Source organism: Carcharhinus amblyrhynchos, chromosome 1, assembly GCF_965287045.1.
Source record: "Carcharhinus amblyrhynchos chromosome 1, sCarAmb.v2.hapA, whole genome shotgun sequence".
In the NCBI taxonomy this organism is placed as follows: domain Eukaryota; kingdom Metazoa; phylum Chordata; class Chondrichthyes; order Carcharhiniformes; family Carcharhinidae; genus Carcharhinus; species Carcharhinus amblyrhynchos.
In genome coordinates, this window is record NC_137324.1 from 112,932,218 (window position 1) to 112,952,593 (window position 20,376).

The 20,376-nt window shown below is 42.7% G+C and overlaps 1 protein-coding gene across 1 annotated transcript in view; it reads left to right on the top strand.

The window, feature by feature from the left end:
- The window catches only part of antxr2a (ANTXR cell adhesion molecule 2a), a 198,644-nt gene that overhangs the window by 68,533 nt on the left and 109,735 nt on the right, over nucleotides 1–20,376 (top strand). Inside the window, exon 11 of the mRNA XM_080191187.1 lies at nucleotides 5,791–5,869. Coding sequence (XP_080047313.1) covers nucleotides 5,791–5,869 — 79 coding nt within the window. The remainder of the gene's footprint in view (nucleotides 1–5,790; nucleotides 5,870–20,376) is intronic.

The window sequence follows — 20,376 nt, forward strand, 5'->3', positions numbered from 1 at the left end:
ACTAAACTTTCAAAAGGATATTTATGTAAAATTAACAAATTTGCAGGGCAGGGAAAGAGAAAGGGAGTGTCAAAGAGCCAGCACAGATATGGTGGGACAAATGGTCCCATGTTGTATGATTCTGTGGTATTTTAGTATATTCTAGTCACAGATTAGGAGGCCCTAAACACCCAAAAGAAAATGCAATATCAACAATGTGTTCTTTATTTACTTACACTTCTCTTGTGCTTAAAGCACCTGGAGATGCAGCTGTATAAGCCTAAAATAGAGCAACTTTCACACCACTCACAAGTGGGTTTTCTGATCCGCCATGGTGAGAACCAATGGAAGATCCCTCTGGAAATTCACATCAGCATAAAACCAATTTTTGGGCCTCGTGCCAAATTCCATCCTTCCACTACCCAAACCTGGTATCGAACCTGCTGGTAGGGCCCTGGGAGAATTCCTCCCTATATCACTTTAAAGAAGAGAAATAGGAAGCAAGCAATATTTAGAACTGGAGAAAGAAATCAAAGATGTAGAGGGGATTTTGGAAGATGAGGAGAGTGGATGAGTAGTGAGTTCCAGAGTGCAGGATTCAGATGTCAGTTTACTGGGCAGAGGTTTTATGTAACCTATCTGCTAACTGCAGTGAGGTGGGATATGGGTGGCAGTGGGCCAAGTACCCAGTTTGTTGCTGGAGCTGGCTTTGCCGTGGCTGTTTAATTCAGCCATAACCTGTCAGAGTTTATTTATTAGTCACAAGTAGACTGACATTAACTCTGCAATGAAGTTACTTTGAAAATCCCTTAGTCGCCACACTTTGGCTCCTGTTCAGATACACTGAGGGAGAATTTAGCATAGCCAATGCACCTAACCAGCACATCTTCTGGACTGAGAGAGGAAACTGGAGCACTTGAGGAAATCCATGTAGACGTGGGGAGAATGTGTAGACTCCACACAGACAGTGATCCAAGCTGGGAATCCAACTCGGGTCCGAGGAGCTGTGAGGTAGCAATACTAACCACTGTGCCACCCACCATGGGAATGATGATGACCTGCATCTATCCATGAAATGATTTCTACTCAAAGGGGTCCTGACAGGGGTCAGAATGGCTCCTTTGAAGATTGAATTCTCAGGCTTAAGCAACGGAGGAAGAGGCTAGCCTCTTAAACCAAACAGAAGTGGCTGAACTAGTAAACAGCAAGAAGGTGGTCCCTCCCATCCTAATTCAATGCCCTAAGAGGTTTAGAGAGCTTGAGGACTTAAGGTGAATACTGCTTTCAGGTGCTCACTTCCCACCATTCTCCTCAGCATTCCTCTCACCAACACACATTACAGTCCACTCGTTTCTTTCTCTCTAAGGCCCTTCCATTGATACCTACTCCAAAGCTGACACTCACTCTCATCTTAATGACATTCCACACTCATCCATCATACGACCCTCTACAAATATTGTCCTTTCATCCCCTGCATTGCTTCTAATCCTGCTGAGGCCACAGGACTAGTAATGTGTAGTAATAGAAAAAAGAATATAAGTACTTGGATATTTAGAACAATGTCAATGTCTTCATAGAGTATTCAAGTATATCCCGTTGGTATTCAATAACACTAATATTACCGACTCCCCCAACCCCCACCATCATCCTGTGGTTATCATTTACCAAATACTGAACTGGACAAGCCACATAAATACAATGGCTACAAGAGCAGGTTGGAGGCTGGGATTCTGTGGTGAGTAACTTGCTTCCTGCCACCCCACCAACCTGTTCACCATCTACAAGACACAAGTCAGCAGTGTGATGGAATACTCACCACTTGTTTGGCTGAATGCAGTTCCAGAAACACTCAAGCACCATCCAGAACAAAGCAACTTGCTTGATTGGCACCCATTCACCAGTGTAAACATGCGTTCCCTCCACTTTGATACACAGCGGCAACAATGTGCATCATTAACGCATCGAGCCTCCTTTAACAGCAACTTCCAAATCTCTACCATCAAGGAAGACAAGGCCAGCAAATGCATGGGAACACCACCATATGCAAGTTCCCCTCTAATGTTGCTCTGACTTGAAACTATATTATTTCTCCTTCCATTATGCCCATTAAAAGGCTCATCTTGCTGCAGATGCTATTCACTGACTGGTGGTGGGGATTCACCATGCAGGGAACTTAAAGCGAACCCTGACATGTTCGCTTGCAGTCTCTTGGAAGGAAGAGGACTGAGAAGCAAGTGGTCTGTTGGTAGCCAGCACCCGCCCATGTTGCCAAACCCCACCCCTCGACCCTCCCCATGATCTCCACCCCAATACCATTTTCTCAGCAAGCAGATTTGATTTATTGTCACTTGCAATAGTGTACAGTGAAAAATATTGTTTCTTGCATGCTATACAAAGCACACTGTACATAGAGAAGGAAGGGAGAGAGTGCAGAATGTGGTGTTACGGTCATAGCTAGGGTATAGAGAAAGATCAACTTAATGTAAGGTAGGTCCATTCAAACGTCTGACGGCAGCAGGGAAGAAGCTGTTCTTGAGTGAGTCGGTACATGTCTTCAGACTTTTTTATCTTTTTCCTGACGGAAGAAGACGGAAGAAGGTGGAAGAGAGAATGTCAGGGGTGTGTGGAGTTCTTGATTAAAGTGGCTGCTTTTCTGAGACAGTGGGAAGTGTAGACCGAGTAGACAAAGTGTAGGTCCTGTGTCTTGGTGAGTGTAGTTCTTGCAACAACAACCACCTCCCTGGTGGCACTGCCAAGCAATGAAGAGCTGCTGGCATCTGGCTGGCAGCTCTAGACAGGCAGCACCCTCCTGAGGGTCCTGAAGCCCAGAAAAAGCCCACCGCTGCCCAGTTCAACTTAATTCACTTAATCAGGGAAAAAAGGTGATAGAGAGGCTGTCACTTGCTTTCCAGCAGACAGACGAGAGCCTCCATTCAATAACACTCTGTGTGTGCCTAACCTCAACTCAATTGAACTGAATATGGTTCTCTGTGTAACAAGTTTCTAAAAATTGTCCTTTTTTAAATAAAGAAAACAGCACTAGAAGGCCTAAATCTGCAATGAGGACTTGAACTTTTTCAAGTGATTGAATGCGCAAAACTACATCATAAATATAAATTCATCCTTCAGATTGTGGCCTGGAATATTAAGAGGTCATGTTATTCAAAACAAAAACCCACAGGAAATTGTATTTTTAAATGATTTTCCACTTTGCATTGAACATGGACACCTAACACTACTACTTCAGATACCAGACAGACCAGACGCATGATTGTTTCCTGTTTTCCATCATCAGCATGTTTAGGCCTTAACTCAGAAGTGTACTATCTAAATTTAGTCCAGTTGCTATTAATTTAATAATCATTTTGTTTTGAAATCGCTTCCTCAGAAAATGCATTCAAATACACTTGGAATTCAGAAGATCTTTAGGTCACCTTCTAACCCTGTAAAAGTGGATGGGTTTTGGATAAGTTATAATTTAACCCTTTCTCTGAAGTACTTAATTGTTACATAAATACAGAGCTTATGAATTACAAATTAAGTTAGTAACGTGGCCACCTTTCTGAATTAAAAGCTTTTTTAAATCAAACTGATTTTCAATTTGTTATTGTGATATTCTCAATATGGTATGTGTATAAGAACATAATTTCTGGATAAAACAAAAACCAAGGGCAGGATATTTTGGGTGGTGAGGTATTCTGCCATTGATTCATTGCCCCCTAGCCATTTAATGTCCCAAGGATGTTAATTGGCTTGAGATGGGATTTCTGCCCCTCTCTGAGGTAAAAATTGTGCAGTAAAGAACTACTAGTCAATCTAATTATCCTACAGCTCTGTAAACGCAACAGTGTCAGTCGTCAGTGGCCAAGCCAAGCTATCCTAATGAGGCCACCTGGCAACTGTATCCTCAAAAGCAAACTGAACAGGAAGCCTCATTGTGAATGCTTGACTGAGCTCAAGAACAGCTAATGCACTTGTACTTCAATCTCCAGTGTTAATATCACTGCAGAGGAGAGTCAAAGGGTTGTTTGCTTGACATCTCTAGTAGCTTGTAACAACCTAGTGTTTTATTGAAGAGATTTTTTTTCACTGCTTGTATGTTAATTTACATATGATTAGGAGATCTAATTATGATTATGCTGCAACTATACCGGACGTTGGTGAGACCACATTTGGAATATTGTGTTCAGTTCTGGTCGCCTCACTATAAGAAGGATGTGGAAGCATTAGAGAGAGTGCAGAGAAGATTTACCAGGATGCTGCTTGGTTTGGAGGGTAGGTCTTATGAGGAAAGGTTGAGGGAGCTGGGACTTTTCTCTTTAGAGTGGAGGAGGATGAGAGGCGACTTAATAGAGGTTTATAAGATGATGAGAGGGATTGATAGAATGGACGTGCAGAGACTATTTTCTCAGATGGATGTAGCTGTTACTAGGGGGCATAATTATAAGGTTCATGGTGGGAGATATAGAACGGATGCCCGAGGTAGATTCTTCATTCAGAGTGGTTGGGATGTGGAATAGACTGCCTGCTATGATAGTGGAGTCGGACACTTTAGGAACTTTCAAGCGGTTATTACATAGGCCCATGAAGCACACCAGATTGATAGGGAGTGGGATGGCTTGATCTTGGGTTTGGACATAGCTCGACACAACACTGAGGGCCGAAGGGCCTGTACTGTGCTGTAATGTTCTATGTCTAAAGCGAATACAATATTCTGGCATTGACAATATACATAGCTGTCATTGATTTGCCCACTAAGCTTTTTGTAACCTTGTCAGTAAGGATGTCATATGGAATAGTGGTTAGCACTGTTGCCTCACAGCACCAGAGACCTGGGTTCGATTCCCGGCTTGGGTCACTGTCTGTGCGGAGTTTGCACCTTCTCCATATGTCTGTGTGAGTTTCCTCCGGGTGCTCTGGTTTCTTCCTGCAGTCTGAAAGACGTGCTGGTTAGATTCACTGGCCATGCTAAATCTTCCCTCCGTGTATCCAAACAGGCGCTAGAGTGTGGCGGCTATGGAATCTTCACAATAACTTAATTGCAAGGTTAATGTAAGCCTACTTGTAAGACAAATAAACAAAATAAATGCATCTCCTGCCTGCAACCATGCTACCTAAATTTACTGAAACTGAAACTCTTTGTCCTGATAGTTCAATTTCCATGATTTAGAATTACAACAGCAGCAGTCTGTAGTCTTCCCTTTTAAGAAGAAAAGGCAGCTGCACTATATTATTAACATGCACTGTCCATGTCCCTACTGAGGCAGTGAGCAGCGAGGGCCCTACTCACCCCAATGCTACAATTCAATAAATGAGAAGAAAGGACCAAATCTGTGTGCAGCCCATCTCCACTGCAGCGAGTTGTGTCTCTCTCTCTCTCTCTCTCTCACACACACACACACACACACACACACACACACACACACACACACACACACACACACACACACACATTCTTGTACATCTATGATTATGAGAAACAAAAGAACTGCAGTCAATTTTGCAATCTAAACAATTGACAAACTTCTGAAAGTACATCTTGCATAGATTAAACTTTGCTATGTGATCTCTGTAATAGTGGTATTGGGTATATGCAAGCATTGGTGACCAATTAAGGGATGAGATCCTATTAACAACAAAATTTTGTGGTCTAAACATTCAGAAACAGTGAACAATATGTATTTGTTCTGAAATGTACTATTGTGATCTAAACTGGCACCACTTTATTCAGTATGTACTTTGCTAGATTAAGAAAATGCCAGTAAAATTTAACTCCTATTGATTACATGTATTATTATATTTCTAATTTAGAACAATGGATGTAGCGGTGAGCTTGAATGATGGGAAATCATTCATCTCTAGTTCAATCACCATCACTGCCACAGCTTGTGTAAGTAAAGAATTTTATTCATTTATTCAGGAAATTCAAACAGAAATCAACAATTTATGCATGAAATACAATATTGCCCTTGAAGTTTTTATTTTTAAAGTGTGCCCAGAGTTCAGCTTAGCCATATCATTTACTTTCACAGTATTACAATACAATTCAGATATAGGACGATACTTAAATCAATACCATTTACTGCTTGTGTATATCTGTTTTAAAAAAAATCTAATTGCACAGGTGTAAAAGCCACTTGTACCAAGTTTATGCAACTGGGCTGCTAACAAAATACTAATTACAGATTTGTTTAAGTCACACAGCAGGTTTGTAGGTTTTAAAGCATGAAAATAATGTGACATGCTCTACATTGCATAATAGTCCTCTTCCTGTGTATAGCATTCCTCACACACAAAGCCTAGATCTTCAGAAAGCCGAATATGAAATCAGTATTTCCCAAGATTCTACCCTGTTCTTCATGAAAATGGATGGATTGTTGAGACCTCTGACCACCCATAGCAGATAATAGGAAAAGATGAGTGCACAAATGTCACATTATAATTTCCACCTTTACCTCTAAGATAAAAAGAAAACACTGTGGATGCTGGAATCTGAAATAAAAACAGAAAATGCTGGAAATCTCAGTAGAGATTTTCTCAGCTGAGCTGCCAGCTCTAGTGAAGGATCATGCAGACGCGAAACATTCTCTCTCCACAGATGCTGTCAGACCTGCTGAGATTTTCTAGCATTTTCTGTTTTTGCTCCACCTTTACCATTCTGTTGCTGCTGATGGTGTTATTAAACAGGTGCAACACTGCCCTAATTAATGATAGTTCACTGCTGAGAATTTGGAGATAACTTTAATTTTTGTCTTCAAGCATTTTATGCTGTACTTAAATGTGTGGCATGTCTTTCTGCATTGAGAGAAAATATCAGTTTATGTTTGTCTGAATTCTTCAGGAGAATCCTTAACTTTAAAAAAAATTCAAGGAATGTGGGCTTTGCTAGCTAGGCCAGCATTCATTGCCCATCCTCAAATGCCTTTTAGAAGGTGGTGGTGAGCTGCTTTCTTGAACCGTTCCAGTCCACGTGGTGTAGATGCACCCACAGTGCCAATGAGGAGCAGGTTTCAGGATTTTGACTCAGTCATAGTGAAGAAATAGCAGGCAATATGTTTCCAAGTCAGGATGGTGAGTCACTTGGAGAGGAACTTGGTGGTGGTGCTCCCATATGTCTGCTGTCCTTGGCCTTCTAGATTGTATTATACGTGGGTTTGGAAGGTGCTGTTTAACAACTGTTGATGAGTTCCTGCAGTGCATCTTATAGGTGGTACACACTACTGCTACTGTACGTTGGTGATGGAGGGAGTGAATGTTTGTAGAAGGGATGCCAATCAGGTGGCCTGCTTTGTCCTGGATAGTGTCAAGTTTCTTGAGGGTTGTTGGAGCTGCACCCATCCAGTAAGTGGAAATGATTTCATCACACCCCTTGACTTATGCCTTGTAAATGGAGGACAGGCTTTGGAGAGTCAGGAGTTGAGTTATTTATTATGGGATTGTTGGCTTCTGACCTACTCTTGTAGTCTTTGTATTTATATACCTACTCCAGTTCAGTTTCTGGTCAATGGTAATCACCAGGATATTGTTAGTGGAGAATTCAATGATGATAGTGTAATTGAATGTCAAGGGGTGATGGTTAGATTCTCTCCTCTAGATTGTCATTGCTTGGCATTTGTGTGCATCAGATGTTATTTGCCACCATCTCCCCAAATCTGGATATTGTCCAGCTCTTGTTGCATTTGGACATGAATTGTTTCAGTATCTGAGGAGTGGTGAATGGTGCTGAACATTGTGCAATTATCAATAAGCATCCCTACCTCTGACCTTATGATGGAAAGAAGGTCACTGAAAACACTGAAAATCAAAGTACTGCTGCAAACCTGAAATTAAAGCAGACAATATTGGAAATATACAAGAAGTATGGAGAGAGAAACAGTCAGCCGGCGAGGTCTTAACTTGGTCAAAACCCATTCAATTACACAATTAAAATTATCCCTAATGTTTCAGATTGATGAATTTTCATCAGAATTCTTAACACTTTGTTTCAGTGACCAGTTGTATGGAATCTCACCAATGTTGAGGTGGAATGGGCTTTTCTATTAGCTTATAGAAATTGGGGAGGGTATCAGATTAAATAATGTAAAGATTGCATCCATCTCATTAACTATAGTTTTTAATTGCTTTGCAGATGTAAAAATGATGGGGCTAAAATTAAAATTTGGTCGAGGTGCAGATTGACGAGTGTCGATGTCACCGACCAGACCATCTGGAGGGTTTCACCTTCTTGAAATATTTCAGTCCATGTAGTGCAGATGTAACCACGTTGTGCCTGTTAAAACTCAAAACACTTCTCTTCATTATTTCCCCTCAGCAAAATTCCATCTTAATCCAAGTAGTCTAGTGTGCATTTCCTTTCTTGTTGAATTGCCCTGTCTCATGTATTATCACATTAATATCTAGTCATATTTGAGAAAAATATTGAACAAAGAAATTGTCCTTGAATACACACAATCTGACCAAGAATCTGCTGTTTGACATTACTTTGGACTCTGTGTCTACTCAAAAATGAGGAGACTGCAAAACTTTAACTGGACATGGCTCTGACATTGTAAAACAGCATATCCGTATGAGCAGTACTGCAGGATCCTGGCATTTTAATTCTCCCACCTACTTGCGGTCTGACCTTTTTTATCTTCCATCCCTATAATGTTCAAAGGAGCTCAATGAAAGCTCAAGAAACAATACCTCTCTCTTTCAGTTGGGCACTTTTCAGTCTTCTAGACTCAACATTGAGTTCAACAGTTTTTTCCAGATGGCAGCTATTGGTGATGATTCTATTTCCTTCATCATTATTATTCATCATGAGATGTGGATGTCACTGATCAGACCAGGCATGAGGTGTACTGCCTTCTTGAATACTGCAGTCCATGTTGGGAAGAGAGTTCTAGGATTTTGGCCCAGTGATAGTGAAGGAACAATGATGTATTTCCAAGTCAGGATGGGAACTTGCAGGTGGTGATGTTCACATGCATCTGTTGCCCTTGCTTTTCTTGGTGATAGAGTTTGGGCGTTTGGAAGCACCTTAACAATGTGCTGCAATGTATCTTGTAGATGGTGCACACTGTTGCCACAGTGCGCCGCCATTAATGAGGTATCAGTTAAACAGGCTGTCTTGTCTGAGCTGTTGTTAAATCTCCAGAGTATTCCATCACAATTCTGACTTGTGCTTTGTAGATGGTGGAAAAGGTTTGGTGATTCAGAAGGTGAGTTACTTACTGCTGATGTCCCTCCCTCTGACCAGCTGATGTTACAATATTTATGTGGTTGGCCCACTCGGTCAGTCTTAACCCCAAGATGCTGCTGTTGGGAGATTCAGTGACTGTATTGCCATTCAGAGCAGAGGTGGCTAGATTCTTTCTTAGATTTGGCCATTATATGGAACTTGTGTAGCATGCATTACTTGACACTTAATAGCTTACATAAGAACCTAAGAGGTAGAGCAAGAATAGACCATGCGGCCTATTGAGCCTGTTCATTCAACATAATCATTGTTGATCTTTGCCTTAAACTCCACTTTCCTGCCTGTTCCTCATTCAGCCTAAGAAATAATATTATCCAATCCTGCTGTATGCTGGTACAGACTGCTTTGTTATCCGAGGAGTTGCAAATGGTTCTGAGCACTAGTGCAACCATCCCCACTTCTGACCTTACGTTGGAAGGCAGGTTATTGATGAAGCAGCTGAAGATGATTGAGCCTAGGACACTCTCCTGTAGAGCTCCTGCAGTGATATCACTCTCTCTCTTTCTTTTTATCTCTGTCCAAAAAACTAAGAGGACGGAATTTTATGGCCTCGCTCATCCCAAAATCATAAAGTCCTGCCCAACGTCGATAGACCTTCCATGCTCCGCCTCTTGCCCACTCCGATTCCCGTGGTGGGTGAGGCGGTAAAACTCTGGCCTGACAGTTGTGCCAGTCAGCCCAGTTGCTTTTGCCTTTGTTTTCTGGTGCAAACTCTTTGCACCTTGCTCAACCTTAGTCTCAACCTGAGCCTCTAGTCTCCACGGTAATCAAGAAAATAGTCTTCTTGTTAAGCAGAACACACAGTTTTACTTAATGTAACCTGGGGGCAGGAATTTCTATGTAATACCCCATATCTGTAAACACATGTAACTCTCCATTATAAAATAGAAAATCTAGTTATTTTACCCTACATTCTGAAGAAGTGTTGAAGATAGATTGATTGTTACCTCACTTGTTTTTATTTTTAAATGATTGATTTATTTTTTAAAAATTAATTGCAAGTGCGAATGTGATGTCCATTTTTGGTGTTGCCACACATTTGCTTCCCTTTTCTAATTCATGTTCATCATTAATTTGTTTCATTATGATTCAAGTACAGTTTGAAAAAACTCCCTGAAGAAATTGCACGACTTGGAAGAAATCAGTGGGTTGTCTGACATTGAGCTTATGTGACTGCACATAACACTTAATAACAAATATATTTAGTGATATTTGTTTCTTAAGCAGATAAATGCTCATTGATCTGATAATTTACTTAACAGTTAGACTTCCTGAATTTAATAGGATTTAGCTGTATCCATTAACTAAATTTAATGCATTGTATACTAAATGGCATTGTTCCCCTTTCTTTGTAAAGGAGCACGTTGTCTGATTTACCGCAGCAAAACCACAGAAACAAAAATACAATGGCATGTTTCAAAATTACGTCATGACTTTATCCAGATGTTATTTTCTGGATGTTGTGTTTTATAGAAAGAAGTCTCACAACACCAGGTTAGAGTCCAACCAGTTTATTTCATAGTAATCCCACAAGCTTTCAGAAACAGTGTCCCTTCGTCAGGTGTGTGGAAAGTTCTGATCAGAGAAGGGCTTATAAAGTCATACACAGATTACAGAATACTGATTAGAAAGCAAACCTTTACAGCCAACCTGCTATTCAAGTCTTAAAGATGCAGACAGTGCGAGTGGAGATAGCATTAGCATAGGTTAAAGAGATGTGTATTGTCTCCAGACAGGACAGTAAGTGAGATTTTACAAGCCAGGCAAGTCATATAGTGTGACATGAACCCAAGATCCCGGTTAAGGCCATGTGTGCGGAGCTTGGCTATCAGTGTCTGCTCAGCGACTCTGTGCTGTCGTGTGTCATGAAGGCCGCCTTGGAGAATGCTTACCCGAAGATCAGAGGCTGAATCCCTGTGACCGCTGAAGTGTTCGCCAACAGGAAGGGAACAGTCTTGCCTGGTGATTGTCGAGCGATGTTTATTCATCCGTTGTCATAGCGTCTGCATGGTCTCCCCAATGTACCATGCTTCGGAACATCCTTTCCTGCAGCTTATTAGGTAGACAACATTGGCCGAGTTACAAGAGTATGTGCCGTGCACCTGGTGGATGGTGTTCTCACGTGTGATGATGTCATCCATGTCGATGATCCGGCATGTCTTGCAGAGGTTGCTGTGGCAGGATTGTGTGGTGTCATGGTCACTGTTCTCCTGAAGGCTGGGTAGTTTGCTGCGAACAACAGTCTGTTTGAGGTTGTGCGGCTGTTTGAAGGCAAGAAGTGGGGTTGTGGGGATGGCCCTCGTGAGATGTTCATCTTCATCAATGATGTGTTGAAGACTCCGGCGGAGATGTTGTAGCTTCTCCGCTCCAGGGAAGTACTGAACAACGAAGGGTACTCTGTCCACCGTGTCCCATGTTTGTCTTCTGAGGAGGTCGGTGCGGTTTTTCACATGTAACTCTCCATTATAAAATAGAAAATCTAGTTATTTTATCCTACATTCTGAAGAAATGTTGAAGATTGATTGATTGTTACCTCACGTCTTTATTTTTAAATGATTTATTTTTTAAAAATTAATTGCAAGTGCGAACGAGATGACCATTTTTGGTGTTGCCACACGTTTGCTTCCCTTTTCTAATTCATGTTCATCATTAATTTGTTTCATTATGATTCAAGTACAGTTTGAAAAAACTCCCTGAAGAAATTGCACGACTTGGAAGAAATCAGTGGATTGTCTGACATTGAGCTTATGTGACTGCACATAACACTTAATAACAAATATATTTAGTGATATTTGTTTCTTAAACAGATAAATGCTCATTGATCTGATAATTTACTTAACAGTTAGACTTCCTGAATTTAATAGGGTTTAGCTGTATCCATTAACTAAATTTAATGCATTGTATACTAAATGGCATTGTGGCGCATTGGAACTGTCAATCGATGATTCGAGCACCATATCCTGTTCTTATGAGGGCATCTTTCAGCGTCTGGAGGTGTCTATAGTGATCCTCCTCATCTGAGCAGATCCTGTGTATACAGAGGGCTTTTCCGCAGGGGATGAGAACATGAAAACGTAAGAACATAGTCATCATATAGTTGTTTCAGCGATTGTTCCCCATGAGTCCAAAGGAAGAAAATGTCATCGATGCATCTAGTGTATAGCATCAGTTGAAGGTCCTGTGTGGTGAAGAAGTCTTGTTCGAGCCTGTGCATGAAGATGTTGGCATATTAAGGTGAGAATTTGGTCCCCACGGCTGTTCTGTGTGTCTGGATGAAAGATTGGTTGTTGAAGGTGAAGACATTGTGGTGCAGGATGAAGCGGATGAGTTGTAAAATTGCATCTGGAAACTGGCAGTTGTTGGCGTTGAGTACTGAGACAGTTGCAGCAACGTCATTGTCGTGGGGGATGTTGGTGTAGAGAGCTGAGACATCCATTGTGACGAGGAGTGTCCCTGGTTCAACTGCTCCATGTGTGCTGAGTTTCCGTAGGAAATCTGTAGTGTTGTGACAAAAGCTGGGGGTTCTTTGTACAATGGGTTTCTGGGTGCCCTCGACGTAGGCGGAGAGGTTCTCACACAGGGTCCCATTGCCTGATACGATGGGACGGCCGGGTGTGTTTGCCTTGTGTATCTTTGGGAGGCAGTAGAGATCTCCAACGCGGGGATTACGTGGGATGAGAGCACGGAGGGTGCTCTGAAGGTCTGGATCAAAGGTGTTGAGTTGACGGGTGTGTTCTTTGGTCGGATCTGCGGGTAACTGTCTGTAGTGTTCCTCATTGTTTAGTTGTCGGTATACTTCTTTGCAGTAATCCATTCTGTTCAGGATGACGATGTGTTTTATGACAGAGCCAGAACAATCTCAAGTGCTGGAAGCTTCTGAAACCAGATAACACATTCCAAAATATATGGACTTTCTTACCTTAAAGGGAAGCAGGCACCCTCTTGCATGGAATATGGGGGGAAGGTGGAGGAGATGCAGACATGCTTTATATTTATATTGCGAGCCTGACCCAATATCCTGTCACCATGTGTGAGCTCAATTCAGCAAAAAGTGTAAAAATAGATAGGGATAAAACATAGAGACACTTCCATACCTATAAATTTTATTTGTTACAGAAACATGGAAACTAGAAGCAGGAGTAGGTCATTCAGCCCTTCAAGCTTGCTCTGCTATTCATTATGATCAGGTGGGATCATATTCAAAATCCTGATTTACTCCCTTTCCCTCCTCATATCTCTTGAGCCCTATCTGACTGTAACACCACATTCTGTACTCTCTCATTTCCTTCTCTATGAATGGTATGCTTTGTCTGTATAGCACACAAGAAACAATACTTTTCACTGTATGTTAATACATGTGACAATAATAAATCAAATCAAATAATTGCTTCTTGAATTCTGACAAACATTTTGGCTTCAACTACATTCTATGGTAGTGAATTCTATACATTACCACTCTCTCTGGGTGAAGAAATTTCTCCTCACCTCAGTTTCAAAAGGTTTATCCCTTATCCTCAAACTATGACCCCTAATTCTGGACTCCCTTACTATTGGGAACATTCTTTCTGAATCTACCCTGTTAGAATTTTATAAGTTTCTATGAAATCCTCTCTTGTTCTTCTAAATTCCAGTGAATATAATCCTAACCGACTTAGTCTGTCCTCATATGACAGACCTGCCATCCCAAGAGTCAGCCTGGTAAACCTGTACTGCACTCCCTCTATAGCAAGGACATCCTCAGATAAGGACACCAAAACTGCACACAATGCTCCAGGTGTGGCCTATGCTCTATACAATTGCAGGAAAACACCTCTATCCCTATACTCAAATCCTATTGCTATGAAGGCCAACATACCATTTGCCACCTTTACTGCCTGTCATACCTGTGCACTTACTTTCAGCGACTGAAGCACGCTGACACTAAGGTCTTGCTGAGTATCCACCTCTCTCAATTTACACCCACTTAAGTAATTATCTGTCTTCTGTTGTTGCTGCTAAAGTGGATTACCTCGCATTTATCCACATTATCCTGCATATTGCTATATTGCAGTACAAAATTATTACACTACAAAATTATTTACTTGCCAGTAAGGTTGGCTGGCGGAGGCCCTGAGATCATGATCTATTATTCATAGGATTGTTTAAATAATTAAGGAGGTAAGGCCCTTGTCTTTGCATCTCTGTAAGGAAGGCATTTTCCAATTGCATTGGATATCTGCCTTCTTGTTGCCACTTTAACTGTGGTCATCCACCCAGCCAATGATCAGATGACAGCTGCTCAAGTTTTCCCTGCCATTATTAACCAGCTATTTTTGGGCATCCTGTTAAACATTTGAACCGTATGTAATACCCATGGTACTTCCGTCATGACTTTCGACACTGATGGCGTAGTCTTAGCAAGCTATCCCCTACTTCTTATTGTTCACCTCTTCACCACGTTGAGTTGTGCATCTAACTTTGAAAGGAATTTGCTTTATGGCCAGGCTTTATCATAAGAAACCACGTAGGGTCAGAGTTGCCGGCACCCTCTCAGAACAGTTCAGAATTACAATGTGTTAGGTATGAGTGTGCCCTCTTATCATATGTGTTCAATGTCCGAGCAGAAATGTTTTATGTTTGTTTATTAGAGTCCCATGTCAGCTTACATTAATACTGCAATGAAGTTACTGCAAATCCCCTAAGACAAAAATCATATTTGTTCAATATCCTAGCAGAAACGGTCGTGCAAAATGGATATGAAGTTGGGATACCAATTGCCGAATGGCACATTTCAAATTTTTGATTTGCTGGTTACGTTATTTTGCTCACTAACTCAGTGGAGGAGCTACAGGAGTTGGTGGATAAAGTAAACCAGAAATACAATCTACTGATCAATATTAATAAGTCAAAGATGAAGATGGGGATGGATGGAAAGACTCTGATTAAAGGAGTTCAGTTTGAACAGGTCTTGGGTCACTCATCATGGAAGAGTCTACTGAAGAAGTTTGAGCTAGATTTAACATGGAATTGTGTACTCACTTAAAGGTGTATTGAGTGGTCACAACATCTCCATTACAATGAAAATCCATCTTCTCAAAGCCTTTGTCTGGCCAGTAACAATGTATGGCTGTGAAAGCTGGACCATCAAGAAGAGTGATGAAGCTCAAATATGAACATTTGAAGTGAAGGGTGGCACAATGCCTTGCACTGCCTCAATGCCAGGTTCGATTCCCGACTTGGGTCACTGTGTGGAGTTTGCATGTTCTCCCCGTGTCTGCGTGGGTTTCCTCCTGGTGCTCCGGTTTCTTCACATAGTCCAAATATATGGGTTAGGTTGACTGGTCATGCTAAATTGATCCTAGTTTTGAAGGGATTAGTAGGGTAAATATGTGGGGTTACAGGGATAGGGTGGGATTGTGGTCGGTGCAGATTCGATGGGCCGAATGGTCTCCTTTTGTACTATAGGGATTCTATTTTATGAAAAGATTCAGACAGATGTTACTTGTGTCATGGACAGCCAAGCAGACAAATGAGTGGCTGCTCAAGAAAGCTGGAGTTCAGAGGAACTTGTTTGAGGCAATGATATCAAGGAAGCTCACATATTTTGGACATGCAATGCAAACAGGAGGGAAATATTTGGAAAGGGGGATAATGCAAGGTAAAGTACGTGGAAACACATGGAAGACCCAAGACAACATGGATGAATAATAAGAGAACATGGACTAGTTCTATGGCACAGGCAATGAGGGCATGTGAAGGAGTAATATCCGAAGAGAAATATTGTTAGTAGCTGAGCCATCCCTCTGAATGAGCACAGATGAAAGATAAGACAATGCTGCAGCTATTCTTTAAGTGGTGACATCACTTGACTTGAACCACTGCCATAATATTTGGAACAAATGACTGAGCTTTGGCTTTCTTGAATACCAAATTCTGATTTATGTCCCAAAGTCGAGAATGTGCTTTAGACTTGTTAATATTCATGATACGGAATGCTTGTTTACTCAGCCACATTCTCTCACAGAAGGAAAGAACACTTAATGTAGAGGCCATTGAATTGAGAGAATCTGGTGCCAGATTTTGCTCTCATATCAGAAAACGCGTCCTTCTATAGTGTCATGCTGCAGTTCAATTACCTCCTCCTGGAGCTGCTCTGGTACATCACGCATATTGACAGATAATGGTGCTCTGAACACTGTAAACTCCCCCATCGTTTGTGAAATCAGAGAATTCCTCAGTTCAGCAATTTTACCCTTGTACGGTTCTGTGGTATCAGCAGTGAGTCACAACACTGTTAATCATTGTGATTTGAAGGAAAATGCGCCAAGTTTCTCTGGAAAAGTTGTTTTTCTCACGAAGCCCCAAGTTATCGTTTATTCTTAAACTTTGTGGTTGTGCCCCACACTCCCCTAATGAGCAAGTTCATGGGTTTTATAATATCCCCATGAAAGCAGGGTCTTTATTGTCCTGTAAACCCTGGTAATAACTTTCCCTTTCCAATCCAAAATTCACGAGCTAATTCCAAACAAAAAGACTGAGCGCAGCTCCCAGATTGAGCCACTGAACTGCAGTATTATGTCAGTCTCTGGGCAGCTTCACATTCATACAACAGTTGGCTAAACTGCCTTTGAGTGTGAAATGTATCCTGTATAAAGTGTGTGGTTTTAATAATCATGTGATTAATTTTGGATTATTAAAACATTGTGCTGCTTGATGTAAAATGCTGTGAAAGCTACTGACAACTGTTTTGAGAGATACCGTTGTCCTTTAGTTTTACCGCAGCCCCAGATTGCTTGCTCGCCATTGCAGTTGCTCTGTGGCAGCTCTTGTCCAGTCTGTATCCTGTTTGTCCAAATTGTTGGAGATTATTTGCTGTTATTGTGCCTCTCAGCAACATCGCTTCCACAATGTTCTCATCAACTCCATGAATGAAAATTGTCAGCTGAGCCAGATTTGTTTCACCCGTACTTTAATTAGTTGCAACTTGAAATGTGGCAAAGCGCTTTACCCTGGAGTTTGCAGCTAAATCATTGATTTTCTTAGTGATCCTGTTTATTGAAAGCTTGGCACTTAACTGGACATATGAGCCAGAAATTTCCAGCCGTTCTTGCCGCCGGTGGAATCTTCCAGTCTCACTGATGGCAAACCCCCGCCGTGGGCTTTCCGGTGGTGGGGGAGGACGCATAGGATGGCAAACCCTGCTGACGGCGGCAGGATCTTCTGGTCCTGCCAATGGCAGGCCACCTCCGCTGTCGCAAAACACACTGTGCGGGTGCAGAAAATCCTGCCTATTAGCTGGAATTTTCCTAGCCCTATGGAGGCAGTTTTGGAGGTGGATATGTGAAAATTTAGAATGAGTGTCGTGTGGACTCTGGGTAGATTTCTAAGAGGGTGGATTAGAGTGGAATTGGCTTCCCACATGTGGAAGACGGGCAGACAATTAAAGCTGCCTTTCACATCCATTTTCATAGAAGGTGGCAAGTTTTTTAACATTACATGATCTACACTCTTTTAGAAATGTGGCATTGCATGGGAGGTGGTTTCGCAGCAGGGGGTCCAAGCTGGGACTACACAAGATTGTTATAAGCACGAGACTAGACCTGGAGTTCTGGCACAAAAATTTATTCAGCTTTCAATGTTACGTGCTGGTATCACTTCTTTAACTTATTCCTCTTTTAATGTCGACAGTTTCCGCAACTTTTATAACTCCGTTCAGAGGCAGGGCTGAGTGTCAGTTTCTTACACGGACTGGTATGGACTGGTTATAATATGCTGCGCTGGGATTTTTTCCCCACTGATGGATTGGGTTATCTCCCCACTGACAGATTGGGTTTATCCTCCCCTCCCCGCTGACGGATTGGGTTTATCCTCCCCTCCCCGCTGACGGATTGGGTTTATCCTCCCCTCCCCGCTGACGGATTGGGTTTATCCTCCCCTCCCCGCTGACGGATTGGGTTTATCCTCCCCTCCCCGCTGACGGATTGGGTTTATCCTCCCCTCCCCGCTGACGGATTGGGTTTATCCTCCCCTCCCCGCTGACGGATTGGGTTTATCCTCCCCTCCCCGCTGACGGATTGGGTTTATCCTCCCCTCCCCGCTGACGGATTGGGTTTATCCTCCCCTCCCCGCTGACGGATTGGGTTTATCCTCCCCTCCCCGCTGACGGATTGGGTTTATCCTCCCCTCCCCGCTGACGGATTGGGTTTATCCTCCCCTCCCCGCTGACGGATTGGGTTTATCCTCCCCTCCCCGCTGACGGATTGGGTTTATCCTCCCCTCCCCGCTGACGGATTGGGTTTATCCTCCCCTCCCCGCTGACGGATTGGGTTTATCCTCCCCTCCCCGCTGACGGATTGGGTTTATCCTCCCCTCCCCGCTGACGGATTGGGTTTATCCTCCCCTCCCCGCTGACGGATTGGGTTTATCCTCCCCTCCCCGCTGACGGATTGGGTTTATCCTCCCCTCCCCGCTGACGGATTGGGTTTATCCTCCCCTCCCCGCTGACGGATTGGGTTTATCCTCCCCTCCCCGCTGACGGATTGGGTTTATCCTCCCCTCCCCGCTGACGGATTGGGTTTATCCTCCCCTCCCCGCTGACGGATTGGGTTTATCCTCCCCTCCCCGCTGACGGATTGGGTTTATCCTCCCCTCCCCGCTGACGGATTGGGTTTATCCTCCCCTCCCCGCTGACGGATTGGGTTTATCCTCCCCTCCCCGCTGACGGATTGGGTTTATCCTCCCCTCCCCGCTGACGGATTGGGTTTATCCTCCCCTCCCCGCTGACGGATTGGGTTTATCCTCCCCTCCCCGCTGACGGATTGGGTTTATCCTCCCCTCCCCGCTGACGGATTGGGTTTATGTCTTAATCACATACACTGACATGGATAGAAAACTGACTGACAGACAGAAGGCAGAGAGTAGGGATAGCAACCAGTGACTAGTGATGTTTCACAGGGGTCAGTGTTGGGACCACAACTTTTCACTGTATACATTAATGATTTGGGAAATGGAACTGAGAGCGTGGTTGCTAAATTTGCAGATATGCAGAGGGACAGGTAGTGTTGGGGAAGTGGGGAGGCTGCAGAATTATTTGGGACAGGCTAGGAGAGTGGGTAAAGAAGTGGCAGAAGGAATACAATGTGGGAAAGTATCAGATTTTGCACTTTGGTAGGAAGAATAGAGGTATAGAATATTTTCTAAGTGGGGAGAGGCTTCGGAAGTCTAAAGCACAGAGACTTGGGAGTCCTGGTTCAGGACCCTCTTAAGGTTAACATGCAGGTTCAGTTGGCAATTAGGAAGGCAAATTCAATGTTCCTGTTCATTTCTAGGGGACTAGAATACAAGAGCAGAGGTGTACTGCTGAGGCTGTATAAGGATCTGGTCAGACTCCATTTGGAGTACTGTGAGAAGTTCTGGGCCCCATATCTAAGGAAGGATGGCCTTAGAAGGGCTCCAGAGGAGATTCACAAGAATGATCCCAGGAATGAAGGGTTTGTCATCTGAGGAGTCTGGGTCTATGCTCAGTGGAGTTTAGAAGGATGAGGGGGGATCTAAATGAAACTTGCAGAATACTGAGAGGCCTAGATAGAGGGGGTGTTTCCACTAGTGGAAAAGACTAGAACTCGAGGGCACAACCTCATAGTGAAGGGACGCTCCTTTAAAATCGAGATGAGGATTTTTTTAAGCCAAAGGGTGGTGAATCTTTGGAACTCATTCCCACAGAGTGCTGTAGAGGCTAGGTCATTGAGTGTATTTAAGACAGAGATAAATATATTATTGATCAATAAGGGGGTCAAGGGTTACAGGGAGAAGGCAGATGAATGGGGATGAGAGTCATATCAACCATGATTGAATGGTGGAGCAAACTCAATGGGCTGAATAACCTAATCCTGCTCCTATATCTTACGTTCTTATGGTCTAACCTATTGTGTTTTCAGTGATGTCAGTTACAGAGTAACTGAACTCATGTTGTTTTTCATGTATGTTTTAACTTAGTTCCACAACATCTTTGACATCAGCAGTGTAGCACACACGGAGAGTTGATTCCTCTTCTGATTGTTACATGCAAGCAGTTTTATGCATTAATAACTATCTATTCCTAAAGAACAATTAAGAACTTTTAATCATCTGCTGATGGTAATTTTCAAAGCTCATGCATCCCCAAGCAAGAGGCAGCC